The sequence below is a fragment of the Neolamprologus multifasciatus genome, chromosome 8, assembly GCF_963576455.1.
Source record: "Neolamprologus multifasciatus chromosome 8, fNeoMul1.2, whole genome shotgun sequence".
NCBI classification, from domain to species: domain Eukaryota; kingdom Metazoa; phylum Chordata; class Actinopteri; order Cichliformes; family Cichlidae; genus Neolamprologus; species Neolamprologus multifasciatus.
This window is the reverse complement of record NC_140446.1, coordinates 8,933,512-8,956,541: the sequence shown is the minus strand read 5'-3', so window position 1 is coordinate 8,956,541 and position 23,030 is coordinate 8,933,512. Positions and strand designations below refer to the sequence as shown.

At 41.7% G+C, this 23,030-nt stretch overlaps 1 protein-coding gene and 1 non-coding gene across 2 annotated transcripts; both read right to left on the bottom strand.

The window, feature by feature from the left end:
• Window positions 1-1,375: 1,375 nt before the first annotated feature.
• On the bottom strand, window positions 1,376-15,282 carry trim8b (tripartite motif containing 8b). The gene is made up of 5 exons (XM_085171142.1): window positions 12,641-15,282; window positions 4,228-4,323; window positions 3,861-4,126; window positions 3,639-3,754; window positions 1,376-3,516 (listed from the first exon to the last, which is right to left on the bottom strand). Exons 1-5 carry the CDS (start codon window positions 13,244-13,246, stop codon window positions 2,816-2,818), a joined length of 1,785 nt encoding a protein of 594 aa, XP_085027268.1. The 5' UTR covers window positions 13,247-15,282; the 3' UTR covers window positions 1,376-2,815.
• Window positions 15,283-19,557: 4,275 nt separating this feature from the next.
• Window positions 19,558-19,672, bottom strand: LOC146512444 (U5 spliceosomal RNA). Its single transcript, XR_014875897.1, has one exon. It is a non-coding gene; the product is annotated as a U5 spliceosomal RNA (small nuclear RNA).
• Between the last annotated feature and the right edge of the window lie 3,358 nt (window positions 19,673-23,030).

Sequence of the window (23,030 nt, the reverse complement as noted above, 5' to 3'; positions counted from 1 at the left end):
GAAGATGAAAAACTCTATGCAAAGAGCCAGACCTTTGTGCAAATTTTGAAAGTGGTCTTGAGGGATGGCTCCCTGAGCTTTCAGAATTTTTCTTTGTACCTTACCATTTTCAGAAAAAATACTTTTTGTTTGTTAAGCTACTTAACACTTAGCAAAGTTGACACAGAAACTAAGAAATGCATTTGCACCTTCATCAACTGCTCAATGAAGCCTCATCAGAAATGGTGTCAGTGGAAGGGTGGCTGTCAAGAAGTCATTCTTAAGGAAGGGAAACAGACTGAAGTATGTCAAATTACACAAGAACTGAAAATCAAAAGGTCTTCAATGTGTATGGAAGAGTTCAGGAGAGAGGTCCTACAGTCATCAGTAAAATACAGTGAAGGCACTGTCATGGTTTGGAACTGCATGTCAACCAGTGGTGTTGGAGATCTTGCAAAAATTAATGGCAGTATGAAGTCAGATTTTTATCCAATATGCAATACCAACTGGAAAGCATCTGATTAGCAACAGCTTCATTTTTCAGCATCACAATGATCCCAAATACAATGCTAGGCTAGGATATAAGGCCATACAATGGAACAAAATCAGTCATGGATTGACCTCCCTGGACGTCAACATTACTGAAAGTGCGGGATCATTTCGACAGAGAACGTAACACAGGCAGCCAACATCCAAGGAAGAGCTTTGAATGCCCTTTAAGAAGCCTAGAGAACAATTCCTGATGGATATTTAAATGACAAGAAAGCTGCCTAAGAGAGTTCAAACTATGTTGAAGAATAAAGGTGGTCAGACCAAATATTGTCTGGATATTAAAACAGACTGTTTTTGTTTTATATACTGTATTTCTATGTATCTATGTATGAACTTTAAATAAATAGATCCAACCATTTTCCCAGCCAAAATAAATATTATATATATTTAATTGCAGGTGCTAACAATTTCTTGCACGCTTAGTAAACCCTGGGCAGGTGAATCATTTGCTATATTAATCTCTTAATAATCTCTAAACACAGAGCACAGCTAAATCTAGCTTTAGCTAGCTGTTAGTATAGAAAAACATCCTAACCTGCCTCTACAAGTGTACAAAAGCACTTTCACGACAGTTTTGTTGAATTCTTACATGGGCCAGTTTGAAAATAAGAGTTTTTAAATAAACTAATGCATAGATTTGTTACCTGTTTACATCTCTAGTTGGAGTAAACAAGCTGCAGCTATGTATGGACATGACGGGGAAGTGGAAACGTATTTGAATACTAACACACAGCTGGTTTTTGTCTTTTTATGGGATTTATTTACAGTAACAAAAATATAGAATATCACCAACCTTATCCTTTAAACATGAGATGTTTCGCACATACACAGTTGACAGCAGAGACTGGTTTAAACTTGTTTATTTGGATCCTTTCTCCAAATCACGTCTGTAATTTTTCCATTTCACAAAATATTTACAAAAAAAGATACTTTTAGGGTTTTTTTTTTCCTCTGTCTTTATCGTGGCTGTTGTAACAGCTACTTTTAAGGATGATGAACCATTGCTTACATCTTGCAGTCCAGTCTTTTAGAAAAAGTTCATGAAAAAAAAAGAAGTTCCTCCCACCCTTCGTTTCTTTCGTACACTCATTTTAAAACAGCATACAGTTTCTTTTCCCCCATTGTTCTTCTTCTGAGTGCTTTTAGAAAAACAAACAAACAAAAAAACTAAACCTCTTCCTTGCATGCTTTCAGCTGCAAACAGGAAGCCAAGAGCTTGTGTGCTTATTGAGAGGAAGTGACATCTTTGCCCTGCAGGAAGTACAATTACAGCATCATCAGATCGTCCAGATGCCTGATTAGTTTGGTCTCCCCAGTCTTGCCCTTTTCTCTAAAATAGTAGAGTCTCTGTAGGCAAGTGTTAAACGTACAAGTGTACCAAATAACACAAAGTCATTCATCACTAAATGGAAACAGTCTGTAATATTTTCTGTCCTGTGGCAGCAGAAAGGGAGTGCTAAGGATGCGGGCCGAATTCTCAAAAATGCAGAGGGCTGGGGTCAGCCAGCCCTTTAGACGCTGCTCTATTGTCCCTCTGTGGGTCAGCATCTGTAGTCCAGGCATAGCAAGGCGTCCACAAGTGCATTGTGGGTGTTCCATGGAAGAGCTTTTTGTGTTCAAGCTGTACGATCCATCCCTGAACTCAGCAAAGAAAGGAAGAAGTGCCATGACAATAAAAATAAAACGGACACGCAGGGACCGCAGTCCCCTTTTAAAGGATCTATTCAAACAAAGTCAGCTATGTGGAGAAAAATATGTTTGCTAATAACATAAGGCAATTGACCTCAGTACAACTGGAGGGGTGATTATATCAGAGAAACATGAGCTGAACGTGGAAAGCTCAACACTGCATGGTATAATCTCTTTTCCCTTTAGCCTCAGTGAGAAGCCTTGAAGAAGCATGAGAAGATTCTCTACTAAAAGTTAATTTCCTACCAATCCATCTCCTACTCTATAAATAAAAAAAGATGCATCTCCTCATCTCCTCCTCAGGCTTCTCTTCCTTGTTTCTGTGTAAAATGCTGAGCTGAGTTTCACCAGCCTGTTTATGCATTTTACGTATAATACACTACACGAAAACACGGACCCAAATTAAAGAAAGGAAGAAAATAAAAACAAAGAGATCAACCCTGCCCCCGAATGTGTGTGTGCGTATGTGTGTAGATATAAACAATTATTTTAATATGTGTATAGTATAATCGTATTGTGTTTATTCCCGTTAGTAAGTCGGTAAAGGTGTGCTATTTTGGTGCCTGTCTCTATATCTGTGTGTGTGTTTGCTCTGTTAACTGGTGACGTAGTGCTTTGTAGAGGGCTGCCCATACAGCCCGTAGAAATCTGCATGTCTGTGTGTCTGTGAGGCGTCTATCCAGTCCCTCACTGCCAAGCCCTGCATGGACGGACCTCCGGAAGCCAGGCCAGGAGGAGGGGGGTAGTCCTGGGCGCTGACCCAGGGAAAAGAGCCCGAGCGTGGGTACGGAGGGTGGCTGCGGTGGCCTGACACAGAGGGCACTCCAGAGCAGTAGCAGTTATCCATCGTGCACACCAGAATCTTGCGACCGCCATACTGAGGGAGCACTGCCTGCTGGGAGGAGTGCGAGGAACTGCTGCCTCCAGGAGGGAAGTGAGAGGAGCCGAATACAGAGCCTGAATGGTGATTAGTCAACGAGCCACTCCCGCTTCCCGTCCCGCCGCTCTCGCTGATGTGAGGCGGGCCACAGGGTCCGAGAGCTTGCTGATTGGTGGACTGGCCTTCTCCAGAAGCAGAGCTGGACCCCAGGTAGGGCTGTTTGGCTAACGACGAGGAAGATGATGAGGAAGAGGAGGACGAGTCTTTGAAACCCGGTGCGGCATTTTTTCCGCCGTTCCCATTTCCCTCTGGGAAAGCAGTGGAATGTTTCCGTTTCTCTGCACCAGAGCCAGAGCTCTGACCGCTGGGATAGGCGGGAACAGACTGCAGGAAGGTCGAGGGAGGGGTGAGGGGAGCTAAGAGACGAGAGAGAGAGAAAGTGCGAAATGGGAAGAGGTAAGTGGTAATTAAAAGAAAAACACTTCCATGGCGGTCGTGCCCTGCATTAAAAGCTAACAGGTGTATTTCATTTTCTCACCTTCAAGTGTTCTTTTCAAGCTCTTCTCTCTTTTTGAGATCTCAGAAAGGAAAAGTTTAGAGTTGAGATTCCCAACTTTGTAAGGAGGGAGACTGCTGCCCACACATGCCTGAGATCTGCAACAAGTGCGAGGAGACGGGGTTCATGATAAGGTGTTTGCTTGGAAACATCTCCAAAATAATTCAATTAAAAAAAATCATTGTATGAAGACCGTTTGCTCACCTGTCTGTGAGGATTTTAACAGGCTTGGTGTTTTTCATGAAGCTCAGCTCCTCCGCTTTCCCGAAGGCAGTCTGGATGGAGCTCAGCAGCTTCTGGGCCTCGTGGCGCTGCTCCCCGAGAGCTAAAACCTGGGCTGCGTTCTCCTGACAAAACCGAGCCTGAGCCCGATCCAGAGCCTCCAGTGTCCGACCGAGATCCTCCTCCAGGAGCTGGTGCATCCGCTGGTACTGCAGGCGCACCTCCTCTTTCAGCTCACATACCCTGTCCTGTAAAATAAACACACACACACACCAATCAAAATTTCCTAAAGATTTTATAGTGCCATAAAAGAGAAAACGCGCCCACGGAGTGACGTGCGAAAACATACCTCCACCACACACTTGTCTGAGTCGAGTTTGCAAAGCTGTTCCTCAATCTCCTGCACTCGCTCCTCCACGCGTTCCTGCTGTCTTAACAGGTTTTGCTGTGAGGTGAGAAGGACAGAAAGTAAATAAAGAACGCCTTGTGGCCTTGGAAACTTGTGACCTCGGTCAGCTACTAGCATCCCCTCCCCAAGCCTGAGATATTAGGATCCAGGAGTGGGCTAATTTAGTCTCCATCGAACACACAATCCCTGTGGGGGAGGAAGGAGGGGGATGCAGTCATAGCAACCAGCAGCTATTTTGTGTTTGCATTAGCGAGTGAAGACTAATGTTGGGGGAGCCGGGGGCAGCGAGCAGAGATAGATAAATGGGCAGAAAAAGCTCCGGCAGCTTCGCTCTCCCCTTGGTGCAACTCCTCTTCCTCTGTTCTGCCTTTTCTTTCTAAAAGACACACACTCAAACAGAGGAGGCTGCTCTGCGAGCTATGACAGTGTTGTGGCAACAGCGTCTGTTTTTTCTGGGATGATGATGATGATGATGAAGATGATGGCATGTGAAGAAATAAAGGCCGAGCTGAGTTTTATCCGGCTCAGCTTGTGGCCAAAATTTACAGAAAAGAAGGAATAAATGGCTCCGTGCGAGACCAACAATCCTTTGCATAAATTTTGGATAGCGGGAATGCCATTGACACAGATTTGATGATTCCTTCGTGTTGCTAATATTTAATGGGAAATATAAATAACCCTCACTCAACATTTAATGAAGCGTATTGATAAGATGGTGCTGACATGGCTACAGCCCTTTTTGCTTCTTGGTCAGGTGTGCTAAGTGCCGGTTTCAGCTACATGCCAACATGCTCGCAATGACAATGCTAGAATAGTTATCCTATGCAGGTGTATTGTTTGGCAAGTTGATCATTTAGTGAACTGTGTGACCAGGGGGGCACAGGTTTGTGAAATTCAGGGCTGACACCTGTGTTTAAAAGAGCAATTTGACCGACATTTTTCTGTTCTTGTTTTGAATCGTCATTTTCTGTCTGAGAAAATAAAAGTACTGCTAGTGTTTAAGCTTTTCACCACACCATCTCTGAATAAAAATAAATACATGGCATTAATGTTGGTAAATGTTGTCCTGCTTAGTGGCGATAGTTCACGATGCATTTGTGCATGCAACTTTTACTCATTAGTGTTAGAAATGTGTAAGTAAAATCAAATGAATTTCAATAGTAGAATTTTTTTTAAGTCTATAAATTATTAATAAATAGTTTAAATCTTGCCCAAGGTGGTTCAACCTAGTAAGAGAATAAAGCCTAAGATTTCCCCCAATTAACCACCAAAATTTGCAAATACTCATATTTAAGGAGGATTAACCAGCAAATTTTCACTTTTGGCTCCATAGTGTAGTGGTTGACACGTTGCTCTTACATATTAAAGATCCCCAATTTGAAACCATACTTTTAGGGCACAGGTGTCAAACTCTAGGCCTTGAGGGCCACTGTCCTGCTTGTTTTCCAACTAGCCTGCCCTTGTAGCTTCTTATTGGCAAAAGCACACCTGATCCAGGTAGTCAGCTGCAGGTAGGGCACGAATATCTCAAAAACAAGCAGGATACTGGCCCTCGAGGACTGGAGTTTGACACCCCTGCCTTAGGGGGTCATAAGCTAGTGCTTTTCTAGTCCCGATCCCAAACCTCTGATTAATGGGAGGATTGTGTTGGGAAGGGCATCCAGTGTAAAACTGTACTAAAATAAAAACAGATTCATTTGCAGTAGCATTTTATAAATAAAAGAAAAATCAGAAATAAAAGAGCAGATGAAAAAAGTTTAATGATTTAACAATGAATGTGGCATCCGCCAGTTGTAAAATTTTAGCCCAAGATGTTCAAAATATGAATTTTGAACATACGAAGTTTGAAATTTTAAACAGTTTAGTTTTGCTGATGCCATTATTTTTCTTATTTTTTTTTATTATGTAAAAAAAAAAAAATTCCTTTATCACATCTAACATCACAGTGCAAAGAGTCTTATTAAGAGTTTATCATGTTATCTCTTAGATTAGCATTAAACCGAAAACCTTTTTTGTGTTTTTAAATGTATGTGTTGTTTAATGTGTGGATATGCTGCAAATCAATTTCCCATTGGGGACAATAAAGGTACCTTTGACCAGACGGCCAAATCACCTCAACTAGGTCCTTTCGATGTGGCTAGTGGCTCTACTAAGAGCCCTTACGGGATGGCTGAACTTCTTACCCCATCTCTATGAGACAGGCCAGGCACTTTTTGGCGACCATAGGTGCGGGTAGGGGTACAGATTGACCAGTAAATCAGGAGCTTCGCTTTTACACTCAGCTCTTCCTTCACCGCGACAGACTCGCACAGCATTCACACGACTCATGCCAGAGCAGCAATCCGTCTGTCGCGCTCTTGCTCACGTAACTAACGAACAATACCCTGAGATACTTGAACGCCTCCACTTAGGGCAGAAATGGAGTGGGTACTGCACCCTCTATCAGCTGAGGACCGTGGCCTCAGACTTTGAGGAGCTGATTCTCAGTCCCGCTGCTTCACACTCAGCTGCAAACTGCTCCAGTGTGAGTTAGAGGCCACCACTGGATGAAGCCAACAGAAGCACGTCATCTGCAAAAAGCAGAGATAAGATTCTGAGACCACCCAATTGGAAGCCTTCCGTCACTTGGCTATGCCTAGAAATACTGTCCTTAAAATTATGAACGGAATTCCACACCCCATACTCCTGAAGCACCTCCTACAGAACACTCCAAGGGACACAGTCGAATGCCTTCTCTAGGTCCACAAAACACATGTAGACTGGTTGGGCAAACTCCCATGCACCCTGAAGTATTCTCGAGAGGGTAAAGAGGTGGTCCACTGTTCCGTGATCAGTACGAAAACTGCATTGTTCCACCTTTATCTGATGTTTGACTTTCTGACTAACTCTGCTTTCCAGCACACTGGCATAGACTTTACCAGGGAGGCTGAGGAGTGTGAGCCCCCTATATTTGGAGCACACCCTCTATTGCCTCTTCATCAAGATGGGAACCACCATCTCCAGTCTGCCAATTCAGACGCACTACCCCTGATTGCCACGCAATATTATAGAGGCGTGTCAACCAAGATAACCCTAAAATATCCAGAGCCTTCGGGAACTCGGGGCAAACCTCATCCATCCCATGGGCCCTGCCACCAAGGAGTTGTTTAACTGCCTCTGTGACTCCACCCCCTTGTCCCCAGACTCTTCTTCCTCTTCGGAAGATCTGGCAGTGGGATAAGGCCCTCAAAGTATTCCCTCCACTGCCCGACAATCCATTTTTTCCAAAGCCCAAGCCATGTGTTGAGGTGACCCTGACTATAGCTAGCCAATACCTCTCAACCTCACGCACTAGCTCAGGCTCCTTCCCCATCAGACAGGTGACATTCCATGTCCCAATCGCTAGACTCGGTAGCTGGGATCAGTCCACCAGGGTCTCTGCCCCTGGCCGCCACCCTGCACACATTGCACCCCATAAGCTAACATTTGTTAATTAGTACTAAAATTAGCAGTGTAATCAAATAATGATACCAATGGACGTCAGTAACACACTAAATGAGTCTGTGTTTCTTTGTCCTTCAAATTCTCCTACCATCAAGAGTTGAGCAACTAACCCTGGCTCAGGGGTAAATCTTAGGCCTCTGGAGGTTCTAATATATCTGATATCATGATGTGTAGCAATGGGCTATGCATCTAGAACCTGTTACACATCACTTAAAATTCAATGGAAGAACAAGTCATGGATATGCATAAAAAGTGTATTATGCACTGTGCCGAGCAACCACTGGGCAACAGCCTAAAGTAACCCATTTTCAGCATATATATATACCCCCCCCCCCCCCGCTTTATTCTTTATTACTTTGTAACTTTTTTCAGTGGGATTAACATTATCACTTTCCTTTTTTTTGTCTACCAACTTACTATGACACAATCTCTAAACCTAAAAAAAATAATAAAATAAAATTTGAATAACTGGGAAATGACATCTGTAGACATAATCTCATTTTCTGATAAGCTCATCATACAACAATTTGGGATGATAGTGCTTAGCTCATACATTTGTGAGTGCCATCCATGAATAAATAAGCAAATATGTGTTTAAAATAAGACTGGTTAATAAAAAATGCTTTGAGGTACAGCCTAAAGAGAGAAACAACAAATACAACCAAATTGGGGACGGGACTAGGATAAAAGCATGTCTAAAGAGACTTTAAGGTATTAAATGATCACCAAATGAATGACATTCAACCTAAAATGTCTATGCACCCAAACCTCATGGTGGTCACCATAATGCTTAGGATTCATCCTCTGGTGAGCATGAATAACTTTCAGTATTCAACAGTCAGACAGCCTTAATTAAAGGATGAGTCTGTCATTAGCTTGGCATGCCATTAATCATTTGTTTTTCCTCAGGCTGAAGGTTTATTCACATACAACAACCACAATCATCATCGTCACTGCGCAGTCATTCTAGCTAACAGCAGCTGCTTTTATCATTAGTGATCAGCTGCTGTAGAGGCTGATAGGAATGAAAACCTGCATACTCCTGGGCCTCAGCAGCACATGGTTGGGAATTGCTGCCCTAGATATCTCTCTCCCTCTCTCACACACTCACACACACACACACACACACACACACACACACACACACACACACACACACACAGTTGGCATGGTTAGATCCAGGACGGTGACCTGGTTGTGCTGACTGATTGAGTTAGGCTCTGAGCAGAAGCCAGAGGGGGGAAAACAGGGTCGAAGAAGCTGAGGCTTTGCAGAGAACCTCTCAGGGAGAAAGGGAGGGAGGAAACAGGGGGTATTAAAGAGGGAGGGGGCTTGTTAGTTGTCATTTCACCACAGTGTCTTTTCCATCAGAACCACCAGAGCAGGAGAACGGGGCCAGAGGGAAGGTCGGTCCTCACCGGGAGTGACTGGTGGATGGTGTTAGGGAGGTGAATTTGTTGGAGGGGGACTGACGGAGGTGAAGAGCAGGGTGGGGCCTGTAGGGTTGTGTGTATGTGTGAAAGGGAGGGGTGGTTCCTCTCTGCAAGCCTTAAATCACATTCAACATGGAGGATCTGCTAGTAGTTAATACATGTAGACAAATATCTAAAATATTTATGGACTGGGGCTGTGAATGAGCTCAGTGACATTAGATTTTTTTCCCCTGTTTGCATCATCTTAAAAACATGGTCAACCACCCAGATGAGATACAATTTACCTCGTGGTCTATTTATTTAGAGACAGCTTCTGCTCTTTTATTTCATAAAATATAAATTTTTAATGAGGTTAAAGTCTGGTTGATGCTGTATTTTTAAAGCGGCTAGTGAGACATTTTACAGTGTAACAAGAAGAGAGTTTGTAATTGACTTCTAACCTAGTGCAGCATTTTTTTTTTTACTGTAGGGTTTTTTTCCGGGCTCAGAACTGTTCATTTATAGTAAGAGCCAAGTCATTTCTGACCGTTTATATAATAAAAATGTGCAATTATATTTGATTAAATTAAACGTGGTCAACAGAAAGTTGGCAGGAAAAATAATTATCCGACTATACTGGAGATCTTTTTGTTTAGATCTGGCTAAAATGTGTTTGAGGGCCCAAAAAACATGAGCACAGGACCAGTTTCGGCAGGCCTTACAATCAAACTCAGCCCCAATCCTGGCAGATCAGCTAATCTAAATGCCAGCCCACATCAGCTGATATCCTTTACACATCCAGGTGGTAAATCTCATATAAGACGCTCTATTAAAGCTGTTTTAGCCCTGCATCTGCAAGCCGCTTTGCAACCTTCTTCACCCCAGCTCCTTCATATATTTAATATCATATCTGTTGTTACTGAAGGTCTTGCTTGAATGCAAACCTTCCAGAAAACCTTCTACAATTATAGGAGCCAACAAGCAGTGGGTGTCGGGAGCCCTGTACTTGTAAATGCCAAGGCAGGTGAATGGCTGAGCCATCTCTTGTGAATTCAAAGACTTTATTAAACTGGTTTTCCCTGTAGTTCTGGACTGTTGGCTAAGGAAAATAAAGCATATGAAGCCACCACCATGTGGGTATTTTTTACCTTATCTGTATATTTTACACTCCATGCAACTTGTAGATTAATGGACTGACAATCTATTAACTTATTATTAGTGAAGCTATTTCTAAATAGAGTATCACAGCTGTAGGACCACTGACAAATTAGCATCTACTTGGTTCATTTACAGCTAGCAGTAGTACGACAAAAAAAAAGAAAAAAAAAAGAGTGTGAAACAAACCTGAAACGTTAGGTTACCGTTTTCCTTTGTTTTACTACAGCTTGGAGAGTAAACAGCAAATGTTTGAAGACCACTCTGTGCTCCATGGAAACTGTGGACTAATGGGGCAATCTGCTTGCAGGACCCTCTTTGTTACCTAATTCACCTAAAAAACTACCACCAACCAACTGCCAACCAGTTGGGGAACAAACCTCATATGGTTGCCTTTGGTTTGCTGACCGGTCTCTAGACCAGTGTGACTGAGGCCTTAGAGATTCATGTGTGATGGGTTATTCACTTGTGTATTTTATGCTGCACATCCATGAATTTGTCTAAAGCCCATCTAAACCACAGATCTTGTTTCTTGTCGGTAACCCACGCTAACCCTTTTCATCATCCAACATCATGTAATGAGCGCCATGTTTTGTGTCGCTGCCCAGAAACCTTGGATGTAAATTGGCTTGTAGCTAAATCTGGTACAAAGCATCTTTTCTCTTATAGGATTAATGTTTTTGTGCATGGTCCCACGAATGAAACTAAACAGAATGCTTGTGTGTGTTTTTTTCTTAACCTGTAAGACGTTTCCTTCTACACATATTCAGGTCACTGACACAGATTAAAGGTCAATAAACATCAGGTCACAATAGTGTATTTTAGTAAAAATGCAAATACGACAGATTTTAACAGTACAGCTTCTAAATTTAGCCCACCTGAGAGTCATTTGTGCGCTACAGGTGACTGATTTACTATACGTAAAGCTGAGTCATAGCATTACCAGCAGGAAAAATGCCCAACCATAACACGGTTGCCACCTAAACAGGGTGTTGGGTGAACTAAATGAGTCAGATGGAATTGGTTTTCACTCTGACTGGACGCGCCTGTCAACCACCCCTTCAAAAGAAAGAACAGAGGCTAGGAAACTCGCCCAGCCTCCGCTAGAACAAGCTGCAGTAAGCACCAACCCCTCAGGAAAGGAAGAGGTTAATAAAAAACCCCAAGTAGACCGCAGAATCAAGTGACGAATCACTTTAATCCCCCTTCCCCTCGTCTCTACTCCCACCCCTGCCGCACACAACTGGCGATCCCTGAGCTCGGATGCACCTGTGCTGGGGAGATAAGGCCCTCTGAGGGCCCCTCATTGTTCCACTCTCGACCACATTGTTTGTCATTCCAGCAGATGAGAACGGAGGCTGGAATGGATCACCACTGAAAAAATGCGAGATAGACCTGAAACACTTGAAATGCAACCATTTCTTAAAATGGGAAAGTGTTCTGTTATTGAAGACGGGATTGTGTAACGAGGTAAACAATCAACAACTTATTGTGGCAGCAGAAATCTCCACTTTAGGTCTTAAATGTGGCACGGGAAGGCATTAAATATGCTCTTTGTTCTGCTGATGTTTGCTTGAAAGCTACAAAGTGGATGAAAAATGAGCTTGCAGGATGGTGTGATGCTGTTATAAAAGCCAGCACTTATTGATCTCTGATGAGCAGAGATCAGTAAGTAGGGCTGAAACTATTGATTATTTTTTTGATTAATTGTTGTAGTCTATCAGCAAAATGTAGAAAATATTCGACAGACGATCCAATGTGACACCACTGATTTTAAAAAAATCATAGTTAAATACAGAGATCTGCAGATTTTACTAGCAAAAGTGCTTTTTTCCAGTAATTTTTGACCCCAAAATATATTCTAGCTTTATAATGTCCACTTAGTATAAATTAACCTATTACCATTTCTTCAAAGTCTTACAGCATTTATGAACTAAAATACTAAAAATTAGTTGCTTTTATCATTACTAACAACAAAACAAATAAACAAACAAAAAAAAAATTGTCAACTGAAGGAATCGGGGCTGTTATAAAGCAACTATTATTCATTTCTATGTTTACAATCATCTAGGTCTGGCCACAGGAAGCCATTGGAGATGGCAGAAAGAGCTGCATATGACTCTGAAGCCATAGGTTCAATACTCCTACTGGTTTCCTTTTAAATATCTTATCAACCAATCTGAGTAACGTACTAGACGTCAGTAGTTTTCTTTCCCCTGTTCTTATTCGAGTCACTTGAGCACATATAACAAATGGAAAAAACAAGTGTTTAAAGTGAGCACACTGTATTTGTTTTCCCTTACTCTGATGTCATTGCGTCGCAGCTCCACATCAGTGACGGCGTGGCCGTGGCTGGGATGGCAACGGGCGAAGCAGCAGTACTGACACACAGCCGTCTGCTCGGCCTCGCAGTGGTACAGCCTGTACTCGTCGTGCTGGGGGCAGGTCCAGGCCTTCACCGCCTCCGCCTCCACCAACAGGTGCCCGAGGGCTGAGCACGGCTGCTGCAGGTGTGTCTGGACGTGTGACTGGCAGCACGGGGCGTTGCAGCGCAGGCAGACCTTCACGGCGGGGAGTGGGGGACCCCGGCGGCAGAGAATGCACTGCAGTGTCGGCGTGGTGGCCTTCTCCACGCTCAGGGCGTTGTACTTCTCAACTATGTTGGATAGTTTGTGGTTCTTCTCCAGGCTGGGCTTCTGGGTGTAAGCATGATTGCACTCGGGGCAGCGAGCCAGCGAGGAGTCTTTGGCCCAGGCCTCGCTGATGCAGCCCCGGCAGAAGTTGTGCTTGCAGGGCAGCTGGATGGGATCTGAGAACACGTGTAGGCAGATGGGGCAGATAAGCTCCTCCTCAAAACAGTTCCTCCATGTCTCAGCCATGTCAGAGGCCATCATGGTGCAGGCAGGCATACACTGGTTTCCACTCCTTTCAGACCTCTGTCTCTCTCACAGGAAACCCGACACTCACAAAATGAGTCTCGCGAAAAAAAAAGAAAGAAGATAAAACCAGACCCAATGCCGCCCCTGAAAGATCAGTCTGTGTAGGCCGACCTTTGTGACCAAATTAGAGGAGTCTCCCTGACAGATGACGAGTATTGCTTATTACTGCAGCATGAAGGCAAAATTCCAGAAACCTGACCAGAGAAGGCTTCAGGCAAAAATGACAACACCTTGGTGATTTCAACACATGCAACAGGGGCTGACGTTATGCCGATTACAGTAAACGGTGCTTTCCTTTCCCCTAAATCACACACACTCACACATACACACAAGCACTGGGCCTGCCTTCACTTCACAGCTTCTGTGTGTGTCTGTTTAAAGGCCTGCTGCAGGAAGCCAACAGCCTGTCTGCTACAGGTAAACCACGAAATGCAAACAAGGCACAGAGAATTAAGATCTACACAATTACCTGTACAACGAGGGAGAGACTCAATCTCTGTGTAGCACGGGAATAGACACTTGATCCTTTTCTGCCCTTACCTTCACAGCTCTCTTCCACTTAAACGCCGGATTATGACTGACTGTGGACAATTCAGACCAACAAACCATGCATGAAAACATGAAAAGCACGAGAAAGGACTGCTGGAGCCCACACCCTGATTACTATTCCCACACAGAAAGCTTTACAGAGAGAGAGAGAGAAAAAAATAGCTGAACCTGTTTTATCGGGATCTCAAGGACGCTTGATTTCCTCTATAATCACAACGCAGCGCAATGCTTTTGTCCGCTGAATCATAAATAAGTATCCGAGTAGCCTCTACCAGCAATTTAATTATACATACAACCAGCGATGGTTTGGCAGTAGGCAGAAAAAGCTGTTTCAAAGGTCAGATGGAAAAACACAGGTACCTCCAGCCCTTCAATTTGACATAAAAGCGACATTTCCATTTGATGAATAACGCCTGCTATGTGGCACAGCTCGCATATCTGAACACAAGGCCGCAGCTTTTCTGCCAGTTTTCAGTCGACAACAAAGGCCTTATAATCTCATTAAAAAGGAAATCATACCCGGGCCATCACATCGAGGCTGTTTACTGCATAGTTAATCGTTTTAATAGTCGAGTCCAGCTCTTGCGCACAAAACAAAGGGGTTTTTAGGATCCGCAGGAATGTTGGGCTGCTGTTGCAGAGCCAGAAACATCTATCAAATATCTCCTCACACAAAGATTACTAGTTCTCAGATGCGCACCCCTTCATTTTATTTTATTTTACTTTGGTTTGTACCATTTCCCCCCCTACAGCCTTCAGCCAACAACATATTTATGTACTTCCTTATCTCGATTAAATCGCGTAAATTACCTCAGACGTCACCTCACCATTTTCTACCATAGCACAGGTACAGATAAACACTACATCCACTCCGCTTTCACACGAGGACAGGCGCTGCTAATATAACCTATAGTCATTATTTTTAGAAGCAGCCATATTTATATATTTAACTAAAAAAAATTACAAAAAAAATACAAAAATATACCCTCCTGATCTTAAAGGGGACGTCGCGTTTCTGTCCTTGTTAGGGCTAGCTGTCATCAGCCATCTTGCAAATCCTCATTTAAAAAAAGAAAGAAAAAAAGTAGATATCCGCTGTGGAAACGCTGTAGGCTGTTTCACCAAAGCTGCTTTTCGATAGCTGTCCTACACAGACTCATCAACGCCACAGTCCCCTTTTCAGTAAAGAAAAATACGCATTTTCTCGGTATTGTACGTCCGAAGGAGCCGTCTGGCAGGAGTAATTTTCGAGGCTTGATGTGTCCCGTATGAGTCGGCTCCGGGTTTCATAAAAATCCAACACGGTTGTGAATAATAATTTGTGTTTTCTGCCCCCCTCCTGCTCCTCCTTTCTTTCTCTGTCTCTATCGGCCAGGGTTTAGAGAGAGGAGGAATGCAGGCGAGCTGAACTGAAGCAAAGTCAAGATAGCCATTACTTCGGGCAGCTTCCGGTGATGATTTTCAAAATAAAAACAAGTTTCCGTGTAGTCGAAAATCACCACTAGGACCTTTTTCCTCGGAATTCTACCCTGGCCATTTTGGCATATTGGCCCTAATCCTCTTCTGCATTTTGAGAATAAAGTCTAACTTTCGATCTAAAAGTCAAAATATTATTTTCAGGATAAAATCTAAATACCATTCTGAGGATGAAGTCGAAATGTAAAGATTAAAGTTATATTTTCAACACTAATAACTGCCATGGCTGGTAGATGAGTTAGTCAAATGATTTGATGAGCCATCTTATTGTGTCTAATAGAACATCTATTTTCCACCAAAGCGTAACTTTTGGGATCCTTGCATCTATCCACTGCCAGTGATTTTATTTAATTTTTTTAAGTACACGTGTTTTTAAGTAGATTTTATTTAGTTTTTTTGGGTTCTATAGCATAAATTTGGTCATTTAATTTGGTCCACTATGGAAAATAACTTGATCTTTATTTTCATCAGAAGATCTTTTTTCTTCAGTCTGAATGAGAACAGAATGATTCTTTATTGACAATTAGTGAACATAGATTAAGTCAATTCAGTAAACCAATATACCCATAATATCTTCGTGCTGCTAGGTAATTTTTTTTTCTTTCGTTTTTGGTACCAGGCTGCAAACGTGCTCTTTTAACACTGTTTGTTTGGGCATTTTAATATTGGAGTTTGGGGACTGACTGACTTTTGGAACCAGCCTCAAGTGACCATTAGATGAACTGCAGTGTTTTTATCATTTCTTTGTTGGTTTCATTTTTCAGCCATGGGTGATTTTTTTCTCTCTTTAAGCTCCTTGATGTTTATTTTGAAACCTCCTCGCACAGGCTTCCGTTCTGTTACATGCGCTCTCTGGCTGACCTGACGCATTTTCAATCCCCTTCTACTCTCCCTTCCTCCCGCTACTCAACCCGCTCCCCTCCATCCCTCCCTCCTTCCGGATCAACGCTACGGCCATCACGTGACCTGTCACTGAAGTGTGTCACGTTTTAACCGGGAGGAGATGAGGGACGAGCCGGGGAGGAAGGGCCGGGGATCATACATACTAAAGGGCTTACAGCATTTGTTAAAGGCCTGGACTCTCTATTACCCGCTTGTGTGTGTGATTTATTCCTCACAGAGTGAAGGGACGTTTAGGCGGAAACGGGATTTAAATAGTGATTTGTTCGCTTTATTAATAAGTAACATGTGAGTATACTAGTAACAGTCTATAGTCAGTAAATGAAGGTTGCAATATTTGCCTGATGTTAAGTCCTGCTTTTAAAATTTTGAGTAAGGGTAGCAACAGAGGTATGCTCAGCATATATTCATATCTTCATGAATAAGAAGTAGGCTAAAAGTCTATTTATAGGATTAAAGCTGGAACAATTAGTGACTAATAAGTTACAGTAATCTGGTTTTAGTACTATAGTCATTTTTAAAGAAAAGAATACCATCTTCTCCAGAGTGAATTTTACTCTTGTTGGTTTTGTTTATGTTCGAACGTTTGATATCATTAAAACCGCTTCGCTTTAAATATTTCAAATCGTTCAAAGGCGCCCTCTTGTGCTCGGGAAAATTACAGCACTCTTTTCATTACATGTATTTATATAGCACCTTTCAAGAAAAGCAAGCAAACAAATACAAAATATAATATAAGTGTTAAATCAACAATATTATCCACTAGTTTAAAGCAAGCCTATACTAAAAACTCTTTAGCAGCTCTTTAAAAGTTTCAATAGCCACAGATCTCATATGCAATGATAGTGGATTTCATAGTTTAGAAGTTGTAAATTCAAATCTACAGTCTGACCAAAACACTGGCAGGTTTTGATTAACCTGCGGATGCAAAGAACATAATAATCCCTCCATCTATCCGTTCTCTTCCACTTATCCTTGTCAGGGTTGTCGGGGGACTGGAGCCTATTCCAGCTATTATAGAGCGAGAGGCGGGGTACACCCTGGACAGGTCGCCAGTCATTTGCTGGCCTAACACAGAGAGACAGACAACCATTCACACTCATGTTTACACCAAAGGGCAATTTATCAGTTAACCTAACGCCACTAATTTCATGTCTTTGGGCTGTGGGAGGAAGCCGGAGTACTTGCAGAGAACCCGCACAAATACAGGGAGAACGTACAAACTCTACACAGAAAGGCCCCGGCCAGATGGTGCAGTCGAACGTTGCTGTGAAGCAACAGTATTGCACCACTGTGTGCTGCCCAGGACTTAATAATGATGCCTTAAAATATATGTTATTACATGTCAGCAAATCAGTCCATTTAAGCACGGAGACATAGTCAAGATAACCTGCAAATTGAGCAACAGACTGAAGAAGAAAAGTGATTTTAGTGACTTTCAATGTGGCATTCTTCTTGGTGCCAGATGGGCTGCTCTGAGTATTTCAGAAACTGCTGATCTGCTGGGATTTTCCCACTCAACCATCTCTGGGGTTTATAGAGAGCAGTCTAAAAAAAAGAAAATATCCAGTCTGTGGCAGTGCTGTAGGCTTGTTGATGCTAGAGGTCAGATGAGGATGACCAAATTCAGATTGTTTCATGCTGATAGGAAGGCAACAGTAACTCAGACAACTGAACGTTACAACCAAAGTATGCAGAAGATCATCTCTGAACGTATAACCCTGACACAAATGGGCTTTGGCAGCAGAAGACCACGCTGGGTGCCACTAAAAATTTACACAGGATCTTTAAAACTGGACAGAAGACTGAACCCTCCCTCAACAAAACAAAAAACATTGCTTGTCGGATGAGTCTGTTTCGTGACATACAGGTAGTATTTGACCTAAACAACATGAACGCATGGCTTATTCCTACCTTGTTTAAATGGTTCGTACTGGTAGTTGAGGTGTAATATGGTGGGGGATACTGAAGATACATAGCATAATGTATAATCAGGGATCATGCCTTAGAAAAATGGGGCTTTTGCATCCATATTGCACATTTTACTCCACAACATTCAAGTCTTTTACTATTTGTAGTCCGTGGCTAATTTGGTTATGTCTTATTCCAATAAATCAACACTCACCTTCTTGTTTTAATAACAGCCTCATCAGTGGTAATGGGTAACCAGAATTACTACACAGGAGATTTATATAAATTATATAAAGATTTAACATCTTTCTTGAGCAAACAACAAACAAACAGCTCAACAGTAGTCCAATAAAATTAATTAAACCTAAAATATGTTTTTCAATTGTAAAATACTGAAGAGCAGGAACTAAACACCCTTAAGTACTGATTTGTTGGAGCACATCTAACATGGTTTAATAGGTTGTTGAACACAAAAAGCATGAGCTTCTCCAACAGTTTTAATGGAAACCTGGAGTATAACCAGGCAGCTTGATCTAGATGAAGAGGTCAAGCAGGTTTGCAGCTTAGGTGCACGTCAGGGAAATACTTTGATCCCAGATCATGTGTGAGGCGTTAAAAACAAAAATCCACATTTAAAATCTACTCTAAACAAAACTAAAAAAGTTAAATACTACTGTTAAAAAAATAATAACTAAATATACATTCACCAATGGTTAGCACTGTTGCCTCACAGCAAGAAGGTCCTGAGTTCAATTCCACCATCTTGCCGGGGTCTGTGTGGAGTGATTGTGTGGGTTCTCTCCAGGTACTCTGGCTTCCTCCCACAGTCCAAAGACATGCAGTTAGTGGGCGTTAGGTTAATTGGAAACACTAAATTGCCCATATATGTGAATGCGGGAGTAAATGTGAGTGTGAATGTTTGTCTCTGTCTATGTGTTAGCCCTGTGATAGACTGGAGACCTGTCCAGGGTGTACCCTGCCTCTCGCCCTAAGACAGCTGGGATAGGCTTCAGCGCCCCCGTGACCTTAAAAAAGGATAAGTGTAAGGGATAGATGAATGGACATTCATCAAGTAAACATGATGTTGAATAAAATAAAAATATTTTGGAAATGTCCTTAATTTTACTCTTTTGCATTGTTCTGAACTCCAATTAGAAAAAGACTTACAAACTAACATATAAATTAATAACACGAATAGAAACATTTTTTAAAAATAAAACCTTAATGTGAATAAATGAAAAAAAAAACGTAAAATATGAAAATAATAACTGTGATAAACTGCTATAGTTCAGCGTGCTCACTACGAAAATATATACTGTAACAACAATAACGGGTACATGAAAAATGAAAACATTACATGACTGGCTAAATTTGAGAATGTTGCTATACTAACATTGTTCGCGATTGCGACACCAGCGCATTATTTCTTTTGAACATACTTAACAAGCCCCGCTGAATGCAGGGCATCAAAAAATTGGGCGAAACTCTTGTTGTTCCTCTCCACGGAAATCTTTAGTAAAAGGCGAAAGATTTATACGATCTGAAGAGAAACAAGAGTGTACTAAACCGTAGAAAGACCGCAACAGGACCCCATTGACAACAAAGCCGTGTAAAGTGACGGTTCACTGGGAAAGAGCATTTATAAATGACAAAGACCACTTATTGTCACACAATGGAATAGTGAATAAAACAATATAAATGCACAGGGTAAGACTTTTAATGTGAAAGCTGTAAGTTTATTCACATTAGATTAACCGTCAACAGTAAGCGCAATGCATGATGGGATTCCGTGGGGTTTTCCGGGTTGTTAAAAAGTTAAAATCTAACGCAGAGCTCTTATTTATTCGCGTAAGATTTTGCCCTATAATCGCTTTTACCTCGCAAAGCATGGTGAAGTATTGTGCTAATGTTTTTGAACGCTTTTAAATGTTTAACCGTATCATTTATTTTCGGAAGTCACGCCCCGTGTAAACGTAACCGTCGTGACGTCACGCATTTGTTCACACATTTCAAAGCTTTAGCTTTAGCCGTGTTGCCGCCATGTTGACTTTCGGAGCCAGAACTGATGGGTTAAAGGGTGGAGCGTAAAGTTATCAGGTAACACACATACGTGTCTGCTAATGTGCGGGAAGTCACAGATTCATTAAAGACCAGAATTTCACTCACCAAAAGCTCAAGCACAAACTTCTCGGATGCTCGGTGCCACACACACAAAAGACGTAGTTAAAACTTCTCTCACAGCCTATACAGTGAAAAGGTCCACTTTAATAAGGCCATGTATCAGGACACCTGTCAGTCAATCCTGACACGCCCCTAATCAGTCACCGCCCCACTCGGAGCAGTGATATAGGGGGAAATCTGTAAAGCTGAACTCACAATTATGGAGACCACATCCCATTTTTAGGGACTGATTTTTCTATTGATTTTTTTTTTAAATAAATAAATAAACAATGTGAAACATCAAATCTCAATGGGGGAGGGGGGGGGGTCATCCTTGATATGCATACGTACTGGGCAGTGGGTTAGGAACAACAGGATGCCACATCCTTGTATGAAAATAATCAACCAGAAGGTTGAATTCAAAGACACACCAAAAATCGAGAACTGAACTACATGTAAATTTAAAAGTGTAGGTTTTAAATTATGTTGCTGACTTTATGCAAAACAATGACCTTTTGTGGTAAAAAGCTGCTGTAATGGAATTATAAAATCTGTTCTGTTCCTTAGATTAACTATAAATACTCTCTGGCAACTTTTCTTATTTACACCTGTTACTTGTTCACACAAAAATCCAACCAACCAATCACATGGCAGCAACTCAGTGCATTTAGGCATGTGGATGTATTCAAGATGAGCTACTGAAGTTCAAACTGAGCATCAGAATGGGGGAAAAAGTGATGTAGGTGTCTTTAAACTTTTAACTTGATTGTTGGTGTCAGATGGGCTCGTTGTAGTGTCTCAGAAACTGCTGATCTACTGGGAGTGTCCACGGTTTATAGAGAAAGCTGTGAAAAGGAATTAAAATAAATAAATAAATAAAACAAGTGGCTTGATGATTCCAGAAATCAGAGGAGAATGTGCCAGGTGACAGAAGGGTGGCAGTATATGGAGAAGAATCTTAAAGCAGATGTGCTACAGCAGCAGAGGCCCACAGGGGGTGCCACTGCTTTCTGGAACTGGAGAGTGCACAATGCTATCATTTCAACATGGACCAAAATCTCCAAGGAATGTTTCCATCACTGTGTTGAATCTTTACCATAAAGAATTAAAGTAGCACTGAAGGCCAGAGTACAACTCAACACTAGTAAAGTATACCCAACATAATATTTGTATGAAATAAGAAAAGAAATAATGAAAAAAGTATTGAAGTACAGTGTCTGTGTGTAGAATTTGGTGACAAGATACAAAATCATCAATCAATGACATAACTGCTTTTGGAATTAGTAAAACATATGGGGAGCCACTTTAACAAGCCCAGTTTATTAGTTTATCTTTTGTTTATCTAATGTTAAATAAAAATATAAATATACCTTTATCTTCACTACCTTCTCTAATGATAATTATTACTTTTATCATTAGAGAAGCAACATATTAAAGGGAGAACAATTATGGAAATTCAAATTTTCACGATTTCAGGTTTTTTAAGAATTGGTTTCTGTTTGGTTTCATGGTAGTTCTAGAACTCAAAGAGCCAGTTTCCCCCTTTCTTTTTTCCCCTTTCATACATATACTTGTATTATTGTGTGGTCTTTAACTTACAACCAGGGGCGATTCTAGGATCAGAGCTTTGGGGGTGCTGAGCACCCAGAGAGCTGCCCATCCAGGCAAGGTAAACTTTACTCGTCATAATGAGACGTCTTCCCTGTCTCTGTCAGTCCCTCCTTAAATGTCTCCAGTTGTCACCAGTTCTCTCTGACTGTCTCCTTGGTGCATTTAAACCCCTGTTCCTCTCTGTCCTCATCGTCTGCTGACTTCATCTCCATTATCAGTCATCATAATTTTACCATCTCTGTGCAAGTCTGCAAATTTCTTTATTAAATCATAAGATTCTTAAATTCATCAAGTCTCTCTGTGCCTGGGTCCTCGTCACAAAACATGACATCACTGTTTTGTACGTTTTAACACAATTTAATCCCACATTTGTGAAAGAAAAGCAAAACACTTTTTTGAAAAGTCTGTAACAAAACCATCAAATCTGATAAAGGTTATTTAAATGCTGCAAAAGAAGAATGGATTGGAATAAAAAAAAAACATATCCTAACCTTAATTACTGCGGGAGAATAATGAATGATGCTCATAGTGAGTAAAAAGTAAACTCAGTGCATTTTTTGGACAGAGATTCACTTTTAATGTGTATGCATAATATAAAATAGATACATAAAAAATACACTCCAAAAATAGAAGAGTCCTTGAAATGTACAAAATATTATTAAAAAATTAGAAAATTGAGAGACCTTGGCCTATATATGAAAAGATCTTTACTGCAGATACTACTATGGCTCTGCAGATTTTTTCTTTTCTTTTAACCTATGTCGCCTCACCTTGAGGTTGGTAAATCTGTCACATTTTGGTGGTCAAGTCTCTGAAGCATCTCTTTCTCAACTGACATCACAGCCAGGTGCTGGAGTCTGCTTTGACCCATGGTCCTTCTCAGCCAGGTATGGAGCTGACTCAAGACACTAAAAGACCTCTCACAGCTACAGCTGCTAACTGGGTTTGTTAGGGCAACCTGAATAACAGTTTTCAGTTTGGGGAAGATCTGATTATCCAGAAGATTGTACAATGTTAACATATCTGGAATGGCACCAGCCTCACTCTTGAGCTTCAAAAAGTTTTTGGCAACCCGACTTCCTCTGACTGAAGCTCAATATGGTAATGCAGTGCCAGGACTGACAACCCAGTTTGTTTAGCAGATTCT